This window comes from Psittacula echo, assembly GCF_963264785.1.
Source record: "Psittacula echo genome assembly, chromosome: 5".
Taxonomy (NCBI): Eukaryota; Metazoa; Chordata; class Aves; order Psittaciformes; family Psittacidae; genus Psittacula; species Psittacula echo.
In genome coordinates this window covers 75706038-75720088 of record NC_137739.1, presented here as the reverse complement: position 1 = coordinate 75720088, position 14051 = coordinate 75706038, and the positions used below count along the sequence as shown (strand labels likewise).

General features: G+C 43.3%; 1 protein-coding gene across 1 annotated transcript in view; it reads right to left on the bottom strand.

Moving 5' to 3' along the window:
* Window positions 1–314: 314 nt before the first annotated feature.
* Window positions 315–14051, bottom strand: part of FANCM (FA complementation group M) — a 73066-nt gene continuing 59329 nt past the window's right edge. The window contains exons 15-23 of the mRNA XM_080619028.1: window positions 13168–13247; window positions 12990–13058; window positions 12342–12476; window positions 9430–9586; window positions 8344–8450; window positions 6368–6934; window positions 5342–5726; window positions 969–1260; window positions 315–495 (exon numbers count right to left, since the gene is read on the bottom strand). Of these exons, the coding sequence (XP_080475154.1) occupies window positions 348–495; window positions 969–1260; window positions 5342–5726; window positions 6368–6934; window positions 8344–8450; window positions 9430–9586; window positions 12342–12476; window positions 12990–13058; window positions 13168–13247 (1940 nt within the window). The 3' untranslated portion in view covers window positions 315–347. The remainder of the gene's footprint in view (window positions 496–968; window positions 1261–5341; window positions 5727–6367; window positions 6935–8343; window positions 8451–9429; window positions 9587–12341; window positions 12477–12989; window positions 13059–13167; window positions 13248–14051) is intronic.

Sequence of the window (14051 nt, the reverse complement as noted above, 5' to 3'; positions counted from 1 at the left end):
AACTGTTCCTTTGCTAGGAAGCCACAGTGTGGCAACAAAGCACTGTCTGTCCCACAGCAGTCAGGCTTCATCTGGGGTGTTACTTCCATCACCATAGTTATTTTAAAAGGAGTTTTGGAGTGATCAGACTCTGATCTGCTCAGAGCCATGTGTGTGGCACAGCAGGCAAGGGTGAAAGGCAGAAGGGACATAGCCCTCCATGAGGTGACAACCAGAAGGGGAGGTAGCATGCCAGAAGCCCCTCGTTGTTCTGCAAGGGTTTATTTACGTATTTTACAGTAAATCAGAACTCAGTAAAGTGCAATTAAAGAATGGCCTGGGGCTGTAGAAGCCAAGTTTCATTCCCCTCAGCTCCTGGCAGCTGCATCACTTTTCCCTTTAGCGCAGAGGTTCTCTGGTAGCATCTGCATGTCAAAACCACAGTGAAGGTAGCGGTAGATCTCCTCAGCCTTCTGCGGGCTGACCTGGGCAGCAATGGCGATGTCGATGGGAGAGCTGTAAGACACCACAGCAGGACATCTCACTGTGGCTCTGGAGAGCAGCAGGGGATGCCTGGACAAAATGGGAAACTGCCAGTGGGCAAGAAGCACTCAGTGTGAAGAGAGCAGCAGGAATGCTATGTGCTGCTGGCAGTCACCTCTCCCTGCATTTCCGAGGGCTGTGAGCACACCAGGCTAAGGAAGGCAAAGAAAGCTGCAGTGGAAACAGGGAATGTCAGGAAAGGGGAAAAGGTACAGCAGTAGGGAGGTACAGTGTAAGCACAGCCCCAATCCGCTTGGCTTGAAGAGATAGAAAAATGCATAAAGAGCAGGACTGATGCAGGGACAGGAAAACTGGGAGCTCTGGTAGCAGCAGAAACATGTGGAAAGAATCTGCCTGAGCAACTACACCAGCAGGAGGCCCTGGAGGAGAGAGGACTGAAAGGGAAGTGAGGCCTCAGAGCACCTGCTGTACATGGCAGCTGTTACCTGTTGGCCATCTTCTTCACGGAGTCAAAGTAATGGCACATATTGAGAGCAGCAGGGTAGCTGAGGTTGGGAATGCTCAAGTAGAAGTTGAGCATTTCCTGTTTGTGACCCTCCAGTTCCACTGGCACACGAATGGTAGCGTTTTTCCTTTGCTCTACCAAAGCCAGGTCTTTCAACAAACTGGCAGTTTCCTCTTGGCAAGAGCTAAATAGAATTCGGATGCCAGCCTGGACAAAGGCTGAGAGCATGCTGTCATAGTACTGCGTCCTCTGGAAAAATCGGGAGGTTTCTCCTGCACAGTGAAAACACAAAAAACCTCAGTGAGATTTAAGGGCTAAATTACTGTGGAAAAAAAGAACATGAATTACTTGAAAAGCAAAATGGCTCAAAGATCCCCTGCCTTGAGAACTCACAACCAAAAACAAAATGAGGGAAAACATCTCAAGGAGGCAGGAGGGGGCAAGGAGCAGAATTTGTTCAGTTCTACCTGAATGGAGTAGGTAAAGGTACTCTAAAGGTCAAGTTTAGGAAGTAATACTGAAATTGCAAATTAAATGCTGTTAGGAGAAACACATGATAGGTGACAGACCAAGTCAGGAGAGGTTTGGTAAAGCTACAAACATAAGAATGCATTTGAACACTGTTTAGGGAGAACAGTGATGGGAGACATTACTGTGGGGATCTGTTACAGACTGCCTGATCAAGAGGAACCTGTGGATGAAGTGCTCTACAGACAGATAGGAATAGCCTCACGATCGCAGGACCTTATTCTCATGGGGGACGTCAACCACCCTGACATCTGTTGGAGTGAAGGTACAGCCCGGCACAAGCAATCCAGGAGGTTCCTCGATTGTGTGGAAGACAACTTCCTTCTTCAAGTAATAGAGGAGCCGAAAAGGAGAGGTGCCATGCTTGACCTCGTGCTCACCAACAGGGAAGGGCTGGTTGGAAATGTGATGCTTCAGGGCAGCCTTGGTTGCAGCGATCATGAGATGGTCGAATTGGAGATCCTCAGGGCAGTGAGAAGAGCGTGCAGCAAGCTCACTGCTCTGGACTTCAAGAGAGCAGACTTTGGCCTCTTCAGGAACCTGCTTAGTAAGGTTCCATGGGATACAGCCCAAGACTGCTGGATGTTATTCAAAGATCACCTGCTACAAGCTCAGGAGTGTTGCATCCCAACTAAAAGAAGTGCAGCAGGAGGGCCAGGAGACCTCCTTGGATGGATAAAGAGCTGCTGAGGAAAATTCAAAGGAAAAAAGAGGCTTATAGAAGGTGGAAACAAGGACAGGCGGCCTGGGAAGAATACAGGGATGCTGTCTGGGAAGCTAGGGACCAGGTGAGGAAAGCTGAGGCTCAGTTAGAATTAAACTTGGCTAGGGATGTGAAAGATAACAGGAAGGGATTCTACAGGTACGTAGCGAGTAAAAGACAGACTAGGGACAACGTAGGCCCCCTCTGGAAGATATCGGGAGAACTGGCTACCCTGGATTTGGAGAAGGCTGAGGTTCTTAATGACTTCTTTGCCTCGGTTTTCAATGGCAAAGGCTCTGACCGCACCACCCAAGTCTTGGAAGGCGGATGCAGGGACTGTGAGAATGAAGACCCTAGGCCCACTGTAGGAGAAAATCTGATTCGAGACCATCTAAAGAACCTGAATGTACACAAGTCCATGGGACCTGATGAAATCCATCCACGGGTCCTGAAGGAGCTGGGGAATGAAGTTGCTAAGCCACTGTTCATCATATTTGACAAATCATGGCAGTCAGGTGAAGTTCTTGACGACTGGAAAAAGGATAATATATCCCCCATTTTCAAGAAGGGGAAAGTGAATGACCCAGGGAATTACAGAGCAGTCAGTCTCACCTCTGTGCCTGGCAAAATCTTGGAGCAGATTCTCCTGGAAGGCATGCTAAGGCACATGAAAAACAAGGAGGTGGTTGGTGACAGCCAGCATGGCTTCACTAAGGGGAAATCCTGCCTGACCAATTTGGTGGCCTTCTATGATGGGGCTACGAAACTGATGGACAGGGGCAGAGCAGTTGATGTCATCTACCTGGACTTGTGCAAAGCGTTCCACAGTGTCCCACATGACATCCTTGTCTCTAAATTGGAGAGACATCAGTTTGATGGGTGGGCCACTCGGTGGATAAAGAACTGGCTGGATGGCCTCACGTAAAGAGTTGTGGTCAATGGCTCCATGTCCGGCTGGAGGCCAGTAATGAGTGGTGTCCCTCAGGGATCGGTGTTGGGACCGGTCTTGTTCAACATCTTTGTCAATGACATGGACAGTGGGATTGAGTGCGCCCTCAGCAAGTTTGCTGATGACACCAAGCTGTGTGGTTCGGTTGACACGCTGGAGGGAAGGGATGCCATCCAGAGGGACCTCGACACGCTTGTGAGGTGGTCTGATGCCAACCTTATGAAGTTTAACCATGCCAAGTGCAAGGTCCTACACCTGGGTCGGAGCAATCTCAGGCAGAGCTACAGGTTGGGCAGAGAAGAGATTCAGAGCAGCCCTGCGGAGAAGGACTTGGGGGTGTTGGTCAATGAGAAAATGAACATGAGCCGGCTTCAGTGTGCGCTCGCAGCCCAGAAAGCCAACCGTATCCTGGGCTGCATCAAGAGGAGCGTGACCAGCAGGTCGAAGGAGGTGATCCTGCCCCTCTACTCTCGGGAGACCTCACTTGGAGTATTGTGTGCAGTTCTGGTGTCCTCATCATAAAAAGGACATGGAACTGTTGGAACAAGTCCAGAGGAGGGCCACGAGGATGATCAGGGGACTGGAGCACCTCCCGTATGAAGAGAGGCTGAGAAAGTTGGGGCTGTTCAGCCTGGAGAAGAGAAGGCTGCATGGAGACCTCATAGCAGCCTTCCAGTATCTGAAGGGGGCCTCTAAGGATGCTGGGGAGGGACTATTCATCAGGGACTGTAGTGACAGGACAAGGGGTAACGGGTTCAAACTTCAACAGGGGAAGTTTAGATTGGATATAAGGAAGAAATTCTTTACTGTTAGGGTGGTGAGGCACTGGAATGGGTTGCCCAGGGAAGTTGTGAATGCTCCATCCCTGGCGGTGTTCAAGGCCAGGTTGGATGAGGCCTTGGGTGACATGGTTTAGTGTGGGGTGTCCCTGCCCATGGCAGGGGGGTTAGAACTTGATAATCTTAAGGTCCTTTCCAACCCTAACTATTCTATGATTCTATGATTCAATAAAACTGGCAGTGCTCTGGAAGCTGTCATGATAAAATCTGGGCACAATCAATGAAAATGGGTAAGACCCCCAGCAATGGCGAAATAAAGCAGATAAGGGCTCATCTGCAACCCCTCTGAGAAGTTACACTGCCAGTGACCAATTCTATCATCGTTCTCATATGTGAACTAGTGATAAATTGGATTTATGTCACTAAACCAGAGCTGCATCCACAACATTTTGATTTCAAGTTGTGGAGTTTTACTCCACTAGAACATCTGTAATTTAATTGGCGCTGTGAGCTCTAGTTCCCTCTTCTGCAAAGCAGGTGCAAGCAAGGCACCTCAGTTATCTTCTACACGGCACTGTAGAACAGAGGCATTAGTAAAATGGTTTGATTCATAATTTGGATGTTAGGATTAAAACAAAGGGCTTGTCCAAACTATACAAATTCAAGAAACAGTCTAGAATTTTCCACAAATGTTTAACCAAGTCAGGAAGTGTCTTTGTAACTCTGTTCTGTGCCTTGTGATGCAAGGTGATAGCTCAGCTGCAGCCTTCCCAAAGTAACTCCTTGTAGGAGTGCTGCTCTTTTCTTTTAAAAACTGATTTCATTCAGCTGATTGCCTTTCACTTGTCCAAGCAGCAGCCAGCATGTGGTTTGGTGTCTCCAATTTGGAGGCAGAGTTACTACACGGTGTGTAGGTGGTGTGCCCAGACCAGTTGTCATTCTCACTGAGTCTGGACTGTGAGGATGTTCCTTTTCAGTGTGACAGAGAACTCACTTTTTCTTGAGTCCACTATTATTTTAGGACAAAGCATGGAAAAAACTGTGCTTGTTCCTTTATTCTGCTGTTCTCATCTTTTCTGAAATCTGTCTTGAAGTTGGGGGTTTTTGGACTTATTAATATGGTCAGTTAATAATGTCTGAATCAACTTGCTTTTCCCTGCCTCAGCAACTGGTAAGCAACATATCCAGCTGGATCCAGCGTGCCTCTATTAAATGGCCCTCAAAAGCAAAATGAATTTTAATTTTCAGCTGGTGACCTTATTAATGTAATGCTGCTACAGAGACTACAGTACAGGGTTTCACTCTGCTTTCTGCCTGTGCCATACACAAAGCCAGTGTGGCCAGCGCAAGCCCTGAGCAGACACCGGTGCACCCCCTACCCTTGGAACACCTACCTGGTTTTATCCTGTCCGTTTCCACAACCACACATGTTCTCTCAAACATGCTCTGCAGGCACTGGATCCTCTGGGTGACTTTAGTCCTGTTCATAGAGTTCAGTAATTCTGACAGAAACATCCTTTCCACTGCCATGCGGTTGCTCACAATGTAATCACTGCTGCTCAGAGTGCAAACCTGCACCTTCACAGCATGAACAGCCTTCAAGGAGGAAATCACCTCTGCTCCAGAGGAGATCTCACGACTATCTACCAGAATACAGAGTGAGGGCTTTTTCTCCAGAGGGTCTCGTGAAAACAGAGCTGTAGCTGGAGAGGGGGTTTTGGAAGCAGAACAAGATGGAACTGAAGTGCTTCTACTGGTGTTCTTCAAAGAACTTGCCACCTGTAAATGATGCAAAACACACTGTATTTCTCAGAAATCACAGAAGCGTAACACCAAAGAACATGCCCATAAAGAAAATATGTATTTCAAATACTGATGCTTAACAGATACACTTAGTTCCATTTTTTTCTTTTTAATCCAATTATTTAGCAGCTTGAATGACAAAAGCATGCAGCCTCCACAGTCATAGAATCATTTAGGTTGGAAAAGACCTTTAAGATCAGTTCAACAAAACCTGAATCCTGTAAATGATAGAAGTTCAGGAAGAAAAGTGTAAGAGGTCAGGAATCCAACATCAGACTATGAAGGTTGTTCACTTAGGACAGCAAACAAGTATTTTTTAACTACAAAACCCAAATAATTAGTGGACACTCTCTGCAATTTGAAATAGATCCATATTCCTCCATGATTTTTATTACTGACTGCTAAAATACTCTCCAGGTCACCATGTGAGTACAAATGCTTCCTGTATCACAGAAACGGGAGATGGTGCAAAGCAGTATAAGCAGAATAGTTCTGCTCCTTTACCACACTGCTGACAGCCCTCAGAACAACAGTGCAACACACCAGGGTCCCGCCAGGGTTGCTTCTTTAGAAAACATGAGGTAAGAGGAAGGCCCTTGCATTGAATTAACACGAACCTCACTGGAAGCCTGGAGATTCTCTTTCCCCAAAGCACAGCTAGTGATGGCTGGTGAAAAGCGTGTGCTCCTGACTTGATGGTCTGGGTGAAAATCCAGCATTTCAGATACTGAAGCTTTCAAGCCAAGAAGCATCTTGCTTTTGTCTTCTGCAGAATGATGAACAGTACTTTCCCCAGCAATTTCTTTGTGCTGTGCAGAACAGACTGAAGGAAATGACTTGGGTAACTTAGCATTTTCCTGTTGTGCCCTGACACAGTCTGTTTTCATGGACTTTTCATTGCTGACACTTGTTTCTTCCCCACTAGAATCACTGAGAACAATAATTCGGGATAGTTTCTTCTTTTGCATTGGGGCTGAATAGTTCTCTTCCATCCTGGCCTGGTTTACTTTTTGTCTGCGTCGAGTGAGGTACTGTTTTCTTCCATTAGTAAAGTTCTCATTGTTCAGGAGATCAAAATTAATGGACACTTCCTCCTCACTAGATTCACTTTTTCTGCAGGTTTCCTCCTCCTCCTCTATAACACAGAAACTATCTTCTGCATAAGCCTGGTCTTGTTCAGGAATCTGTGAAGAGAAAAAACCCAAACCCAGTAAGTTTTGAAATACTGTAATGATTTTGCTCCTCTTCTCCATAAAGCACGTTGCATATACAATCCATAATGCACACAAGTACTGCGAAGCCTGGGTGCTTCCCCACCTCCCAAACCCTCCCTTGCTCTGCAGTTCCTGAGCTACTTCCCAGAAGGGCTCAACATACCGTTAGCTGAGCCCAGAATGAGCATACACTCAGATTTTGATCAGGCCAAGGATTCATCACCGGAAACCTTTTAATGCAAATATTAATTGTAATATCACCAATGAAGCAAGACTTGCTCGCTAGCACTACCACCAAACGAGCTGAATTACAGGCAGGAGTATCTCCTTCGCACATGTCTGCACAGGGGGAAGGACACTGAGTCACTGCTCCTGTGAAGGAGGCTGAGAGACCTGGGGTTGTTCAGCTTGGAGAAGAGAAGGCTCTGGGGAGACCTTACAGCAGCTTCCTAGTACCTAAAGGGGCTGACAAGAAAGATGAGAGGGGGTTTTCACATGGGCATGTAGGAATAGGACAAGGGGGGATAGCTTTAAGATGAAAGAGGGGAGATTTTGATTAGACATTAGGAAGAAGTTCTTCCTTGTGAGGGTAGTGAGACACTGGCACAGGTTGCCCAGAGAAGCTGTGGCTGCCCCATCCCTGGCAGTGTTCAAGGCCAGGCTGGACGGGGCTTGGAGCAAACTGGTCTGGTGGAAGGTGTCCCTGCCCATGGCAGGGGGTTTGGAACTGTATGGCTCCTTCCAACCCAAACCATTCTGTGTTATTCTATGATCTATTATTTTGGCAGCTAACTTTCTAATTGCTAGACAAATGTTACCTCTTGTCACTACTGCCTGTGTGGCATCAAGAGCACAGGGCAACCTGACATACAACCATGTAACATCCAAACTTTTACACCTCCGTTTGGGGATTGCTTGTTTCACCAAACTGAGAAGTTGGGTGAGAGCTTTGAAACATCACATGCTGGGTCAGAGGCTTCATCCTTAGGATGTGGTAGTTGGCATCCTTTGTGACAGCAGAAGACAGTGGAGAGGGGGAGATACATTGCCAAACCTGGAAGGACTGTGCTGTCCTACATTGATCAACAATGATCACCTTCAGTCAAAAGACAACTAGGGACTGGGATGCTTTTGCTTCAGACTGGTGGACAGCCTCCCTCCAGCTGAAGAACAGGGTGTGTATGCTTCTATCAAAGCATCAGTGTCTGCACACATTAACTTAAAAACCAAAATGAAGTCAAAACCAAACAAAGTCTTGTGTTAGAACTTATCATTTATCAACTATAGGCTGGAAACTACACTTTAAAGTAGGATTAGAACCTAAATAGAGTCACACACCATAAGAATTTCACAAGGACAGATGTAACTTTGTTCCATACCTGTGAGAAAATCTCCATGGCGTTGAATTCACGATGAACCATTTTGTATCTATTGCCAAGAGCTGGACTACGCACAGATTTCAGGTAAATTCCTTTCATCTCAAAGTCTGCATTAGAACAAGATGATAAAAGAGTATACAGTATTACTAAGGATACATTTTTAATTCATTATTATTACACTCTGTTTTCCATATTAAGTAATTCCTTTATAGTCTCCTACAAACCTGGAGAATTTGCAATTCTCCAGACAACTCTTAAAATCCTGAAGTGAAGGACTAGGTCTACCCATGGTGCTGTCACGAGGACTGCCATGGAGAAGGTTTTCTCAGCAGGCAGAGCGCGGGATGGCCGTGGCAGAGACAAGGGTGATATCTGCCACAGGAAACCTCAATCATTCCGTTTTCCACATTGCAAGTCTCTTCCAAAATAAACACAACTTATTTCAGAGCCTGTATGGGAAAGGGATGGGTGTTTTGAAATCCACGCAGGGTCTTACAAGGAACAATTCACAATTTCAGTGGAGGAGGGAATTTCTTAGCAACATCTGGGAATCTTAAATGGTAATAGGATGATTCCATAATGCAAACATCCCAAAGACAAGGTTCATAAGCACAGGATAAGTAAAGCATCTCAGCCAGAAAGCAGCATTATCTTCTCAGCTCTGTCAGTACCAACACTGTAAAGTTACCTATTGTTATTTCATACCATATTTTAGGTTTCTCTTTAACAGAACACCTGAGAGGTTCCGAAATTTCTACGTGAACTGGCAAATTATGTTCAGTCACAATGGCACAGGAGGGGGTGGTTGAGGTTTAGTGAGGTGATCTTCTTCCCCACAATCCTCAAAGAACTGATTCCAGCCTGCCCAAAGCTATCACATAGTAGAGACTCCAGTGAAGAACTTACTACATAAGAAACCTATGAGAATAAAAGAAGACAAGGTACAAATATATAATGGAAAGCATCTGATTTACCACAGCTGAGGAGGTTACTGCTAACTAGCTGACTGAATGTCCATGCCTACCACACACCACTTGCTAAGCAACACCCCTGATCTTAAAAGCATAAAGAGCTTTTCTCATTCACCATTTAACACTTGTGTGATTTCTACATCATCGTTCAGGAACTGAACAAGTGAAGAGTTCAGCTCGTTCTCTGCATCATCAGTCTCATCAGAAGAAACACAGCCTGCATCCTGCTGGGACAACTCAGCTTCTTCATCTAAAAACTGTCTTGCTGCAGTCTAAAAAAGAAAAAAAAAAAAGAAACCAAATTTTAGTTAAAAGCTGGCTCCCAATTAACTAATAATGCCTATGAGACCTCTGATTAAATCAGCTCATTACTTCACAGCATCAGCTGCTTCGATGCTCACAGATATCAGGCTCCTGTCTTTGAAAGGAGAATCCATCACTGGGAGAGCTGATGTAAAGAACATGAAGTTCAGTGCAACAAAGGACAGCACACAAACATCTGCCTACCTGGGCAGGAGGGTGAAGCTGGTTTCCATTTCAAAGCCCTGGCCAAAGGTAACCACAGTGTGCAGCACTGCCTGCTAGTTAACAGCCCAGGCAGTTTACTAACGTTAACACATTGCAGCTGAGCTACTCCAAAATACTAGTTTATTTTGTGACTTACAAGTGTAGTTTTACTCATTTTATTTTCTTTCAAGAATCTGATTTGATTTTGAAGTGCTGCATTACTTTGAACCCAGGTCCTCTAAAAAATACAGATACAGATTTCACACTGGTTTGCTCTTTTCTGTTTACGACTTGGGATTGTTTCATAAATTCATAAGACAATGCAACTCATTATTGAAAAAATGCTAATCTTTCAGGGAAGATGAGGCACTTCACATATGAACTGCAGCCCAGGAGACAGGATACAAACCTTGGTACCTAATTCCATCAAAACCAGACAACAAAACATTCACTAGAATGTACATGGAAACAAAACGAGTTCAGGAAGATGTTTTGCCAGAGAGACTTTATATTCAGCTAACTTTTTCTCTTATGATTTCAACTATAACATACTAAAGTAAAATATGAAACAAAAAACCTCAAACCATTATATATCCCAATTACTCCAAAGGAATAATTCTTTGCCTTCAAAATACTTTGAATAAAAAGCAAAGCTGTGAATTTTAGTTTAGTACATGGAAGACTGGTGTGAATTGTGCTACAGTGACACCTCTGATTTTCAGGTTTTCCAAGTTTTAATTATTTGCTTACACCAATTAGTAAGCCTGAACGGCAGGCATTATTACTAGTTCCTTTTCTAGAACAATTTTGACTATTCTGAAACACACTGGAGGTCATCTGTTTACAGGAAAGAACTCTCAATGCTATTGCCAATTAATCTTAATCCTTCTTACTTGTGAAGGACTACAGAGGGGACAAACCCTGCAGTGTGAAAAGCCCTGTGACACCAGAAAAGCACTGTGACACCAGAAACTGAGAGTCACGAGTATGATCACACCTGGGAAACAAGGTACCACATTCTTCTATTATTTATTGAACCTCTGAATTCATTGCCAGTCACTATTTTGGTCACCTTGGGCTTCTCATAATCTCGGTAATTTTAACTGCAGATCTCTCCTGCATTTACAACTCCATTACCCGAACTTCTGACAGAACACTGTAACTGGTGGTGGACTGATCAGAATGATTTTGATGTCTTGAACCTTCTGTGGATCTGGAATTCTGACATGTTCATCACCGTTGTTTAGGTAAGACAATATGCCTTCATATATCATCTTACCTAAACATCAGTATGCTTAGGTAAGATGATACGTGAAGGCAGAGTAGAATTTAGTAAGTATACAAGGCTCTTTTTCCATGAACCTTCTGGTCTCACATTAAAAAGTATGTTTACATAAAATTGCAAAACGGACTTTTCATCTACATCTTTGTTTGTATTCCAGAACATAAAATATTGATGCTATAGGGAAGTCTCCATAATGAAGATTAGCTTTAAAATATCCAACATAATGTGCCCCAGAGCCCCGATTATGGTAATTTTTGCCCAGCAGAACCACATCTATGCATATTTAAGAGCTATTAAACTTACTATATGATTCTGTCCTACATCCTCTCCTGCATCCAGTCCTGCTGCAGTAACAGATTAAAGTGTAAAGCATTAAGTTAAGATTTAAGCTTTGGGGTCGAGGGACCATCTCTGTCTTAACGTATTCAAAAGTGAAAACCACTAAAGTAGGTGGTAAATTCATAGGATCAAGTATCCTAATAGCCTAAGTTCTGGTCAAGAACCTGAGCTTCCCGAGTTTGAGTAATCTTTGAGTTCTACTTGCAATGTAGATTGTTATTTTGCTTGTGATTATTATGCAGATTCTTCTGAAAGTCAGGCAATGGATGTGAGGGTTAAGACCCTTTATCCAGTGTTTCAAGATTTCACATCAAACGTTTGCAAGAAGCTTGTGTAAAACAGCTCTGAGACTTGACCCCCCTAAACAATGTCTTAAAACCAAACAATTGCCCAACTGCATGCCTACTATGATACAGTTTTATCATGAGATCCTACAAAGGCCATAAAATAGACAGAAGCTCCACTTTTTAGGCCATAAAATACATATGAGCTCCAGAATGAGTCATCCAATGACATGGTGAATTTTCATCTTAAGTATGCAAAACCAGTGCTCAACATTTCTGTCATTTTCATATTTTGTTTTGTTGTGGGTTTTTTTTAAAGTTTAAATATAGACAAATGAGAAAATATTTTCAATTCATTCTTGCAGTTTGGACATGAAGTAGAATTTCACTATGCCTCCTTATGTCTCTTTTTTTGTTTTGTTCGGTAACATGATGTGCTGCTCGTGTTCAAAGACCAATTCTTCTGACCTAGACTTTGTAACTTTGCCAATGTGCACATACCTCCATACACATATATAAGACAACGCGTAGCCATTATCTACGTTGCAATTTAAACACAAACCACTTCAAATACAACCTTCAGCATATTAAGAGAGACATAATGCCACAGACCTTGTTTGTGAAACTGCTCTTGACCTTTGGCCGTTTTGTACTTCTCAGCTGGTTTTTGTTAGAGGCTGTGGAGTTATTTATGGTCCTGCGTGAGTTCTTGTGAAAATCCATGCTGTCATCACTGGACATGTCTGGCTAGAGGAACATTTCACAAACACCTCAGTAAATAAAGACTAAAGCAAGCAATACTTTGATTACACAATCATCCTTCGACAACTGGGGGTTTGAAGCAATACCTAATTTTTATGTGGCTGATCTGCTATGGCAAAATAATGCAATCATGCTAATCACCCTAATAAACACAAAAGGAACAGAAAAAACAGGTTAATTGGAAGAAAAACCAGGTCAAATGTGACATGAATTATTTCTTTTCCTCAAAGCTTTGCAGCAGAGGTTACTTTACTGCCTTCCACAAAGGGAGACGTGCAGCTCTCCTGCCTATAACAGTATTTCACTGTCAAAAACCACCTACAAAGTCATCTTTGGAGACCTTGAGAAAGAATTGAAGGAAGGAAAGCAATTACATTCTAATACTCCTTAGGTCAAATGGCATAAAATATTTTTATAAGAACACTTGCCTAGTGACTGACAAAGTAAATGTTTAAATATATACTCCAGAAATGAGCTTGCTTTACTTCTCGCCCTTACCATGTTACGTGGGTGCCGACGTTTTCTCTTGGCACAAATTGGTGATTCAAAGTCACTGTCATTCATAACCTGTGTAAACAGAAATAAGTACAATTGCAACGAGGGTTTTGGGTTTGGTGTTTGATTTGGCATCTTGCTTCTCTTTTTATTTTCTTTTTTTTCTTTTGCTAAGACTCACATCAGGAGACTTCAAAACATTCTTTTTTCTCCTGTTTTTTCTCTGGAAAACTATCTCTTCTTCACTCTCACTGCTGGTTCCTACAGAAAAAAATAGTAAACAGCATTCACAAGAAAATGCATTGTTCAGAACACAGTATTTCTATAACTGAGCAATCAAAATCAAAATCTCTCTTATACAAGTACCTACAAAGGAGATTACTTATTGATTTATGTGGCAAATATTGTTCTCTTTAGCCTTGGTAATCAAAATAAATAATCTCCAGCTGAGATATACAATAAATCCTGCTTCCCTGGAGAGTTGCTGAGTAAAAGTGATTATCCCAGGCAGTACAAAACACAGAAAAAGGTGTCTTGAAAACAAGAGCAAAAGCCCTTTGAAGTTGAGTAACAGTTGCACTTCTGGAAGCATTTTGTAACACATCTCCCTTTGAGTCCACTGAACGAGACCAGAGCTCACAGAAAAGTCCTCTTTCCAATTCCTTTTCAAATGACAGCAGCCTTTTTGGTTTAACGAAACCTTTTTGGTTTTTGGCTTTTATAAAAGATAAGATCTTCCTTTGTGCATGACAAAGCTCCAGTTCTGATGGAGAGGCCCTGGATTTGGTGCAATAGATACACTGCCTGTTTAACATCCTTCCCACCACAAAGCAGGCTTGATGCTACTTGCACCTATGACATTCTGTCTTATTTTTCGCTCTGTTTCTTCAGGCGTATAGCAGGATAGGGAGGGACAGAAAGCTGGTTTTAACTGAATCACCCAAAGTTTTAATTTCTTTAAGGAAAAGTACAAAATTCCCAAACTTTCCACTTCTACAATAACATATATATAAAACCCAATAACTATCCATTTCAACAACATACATTGCCTGGGGAGGTTATCAA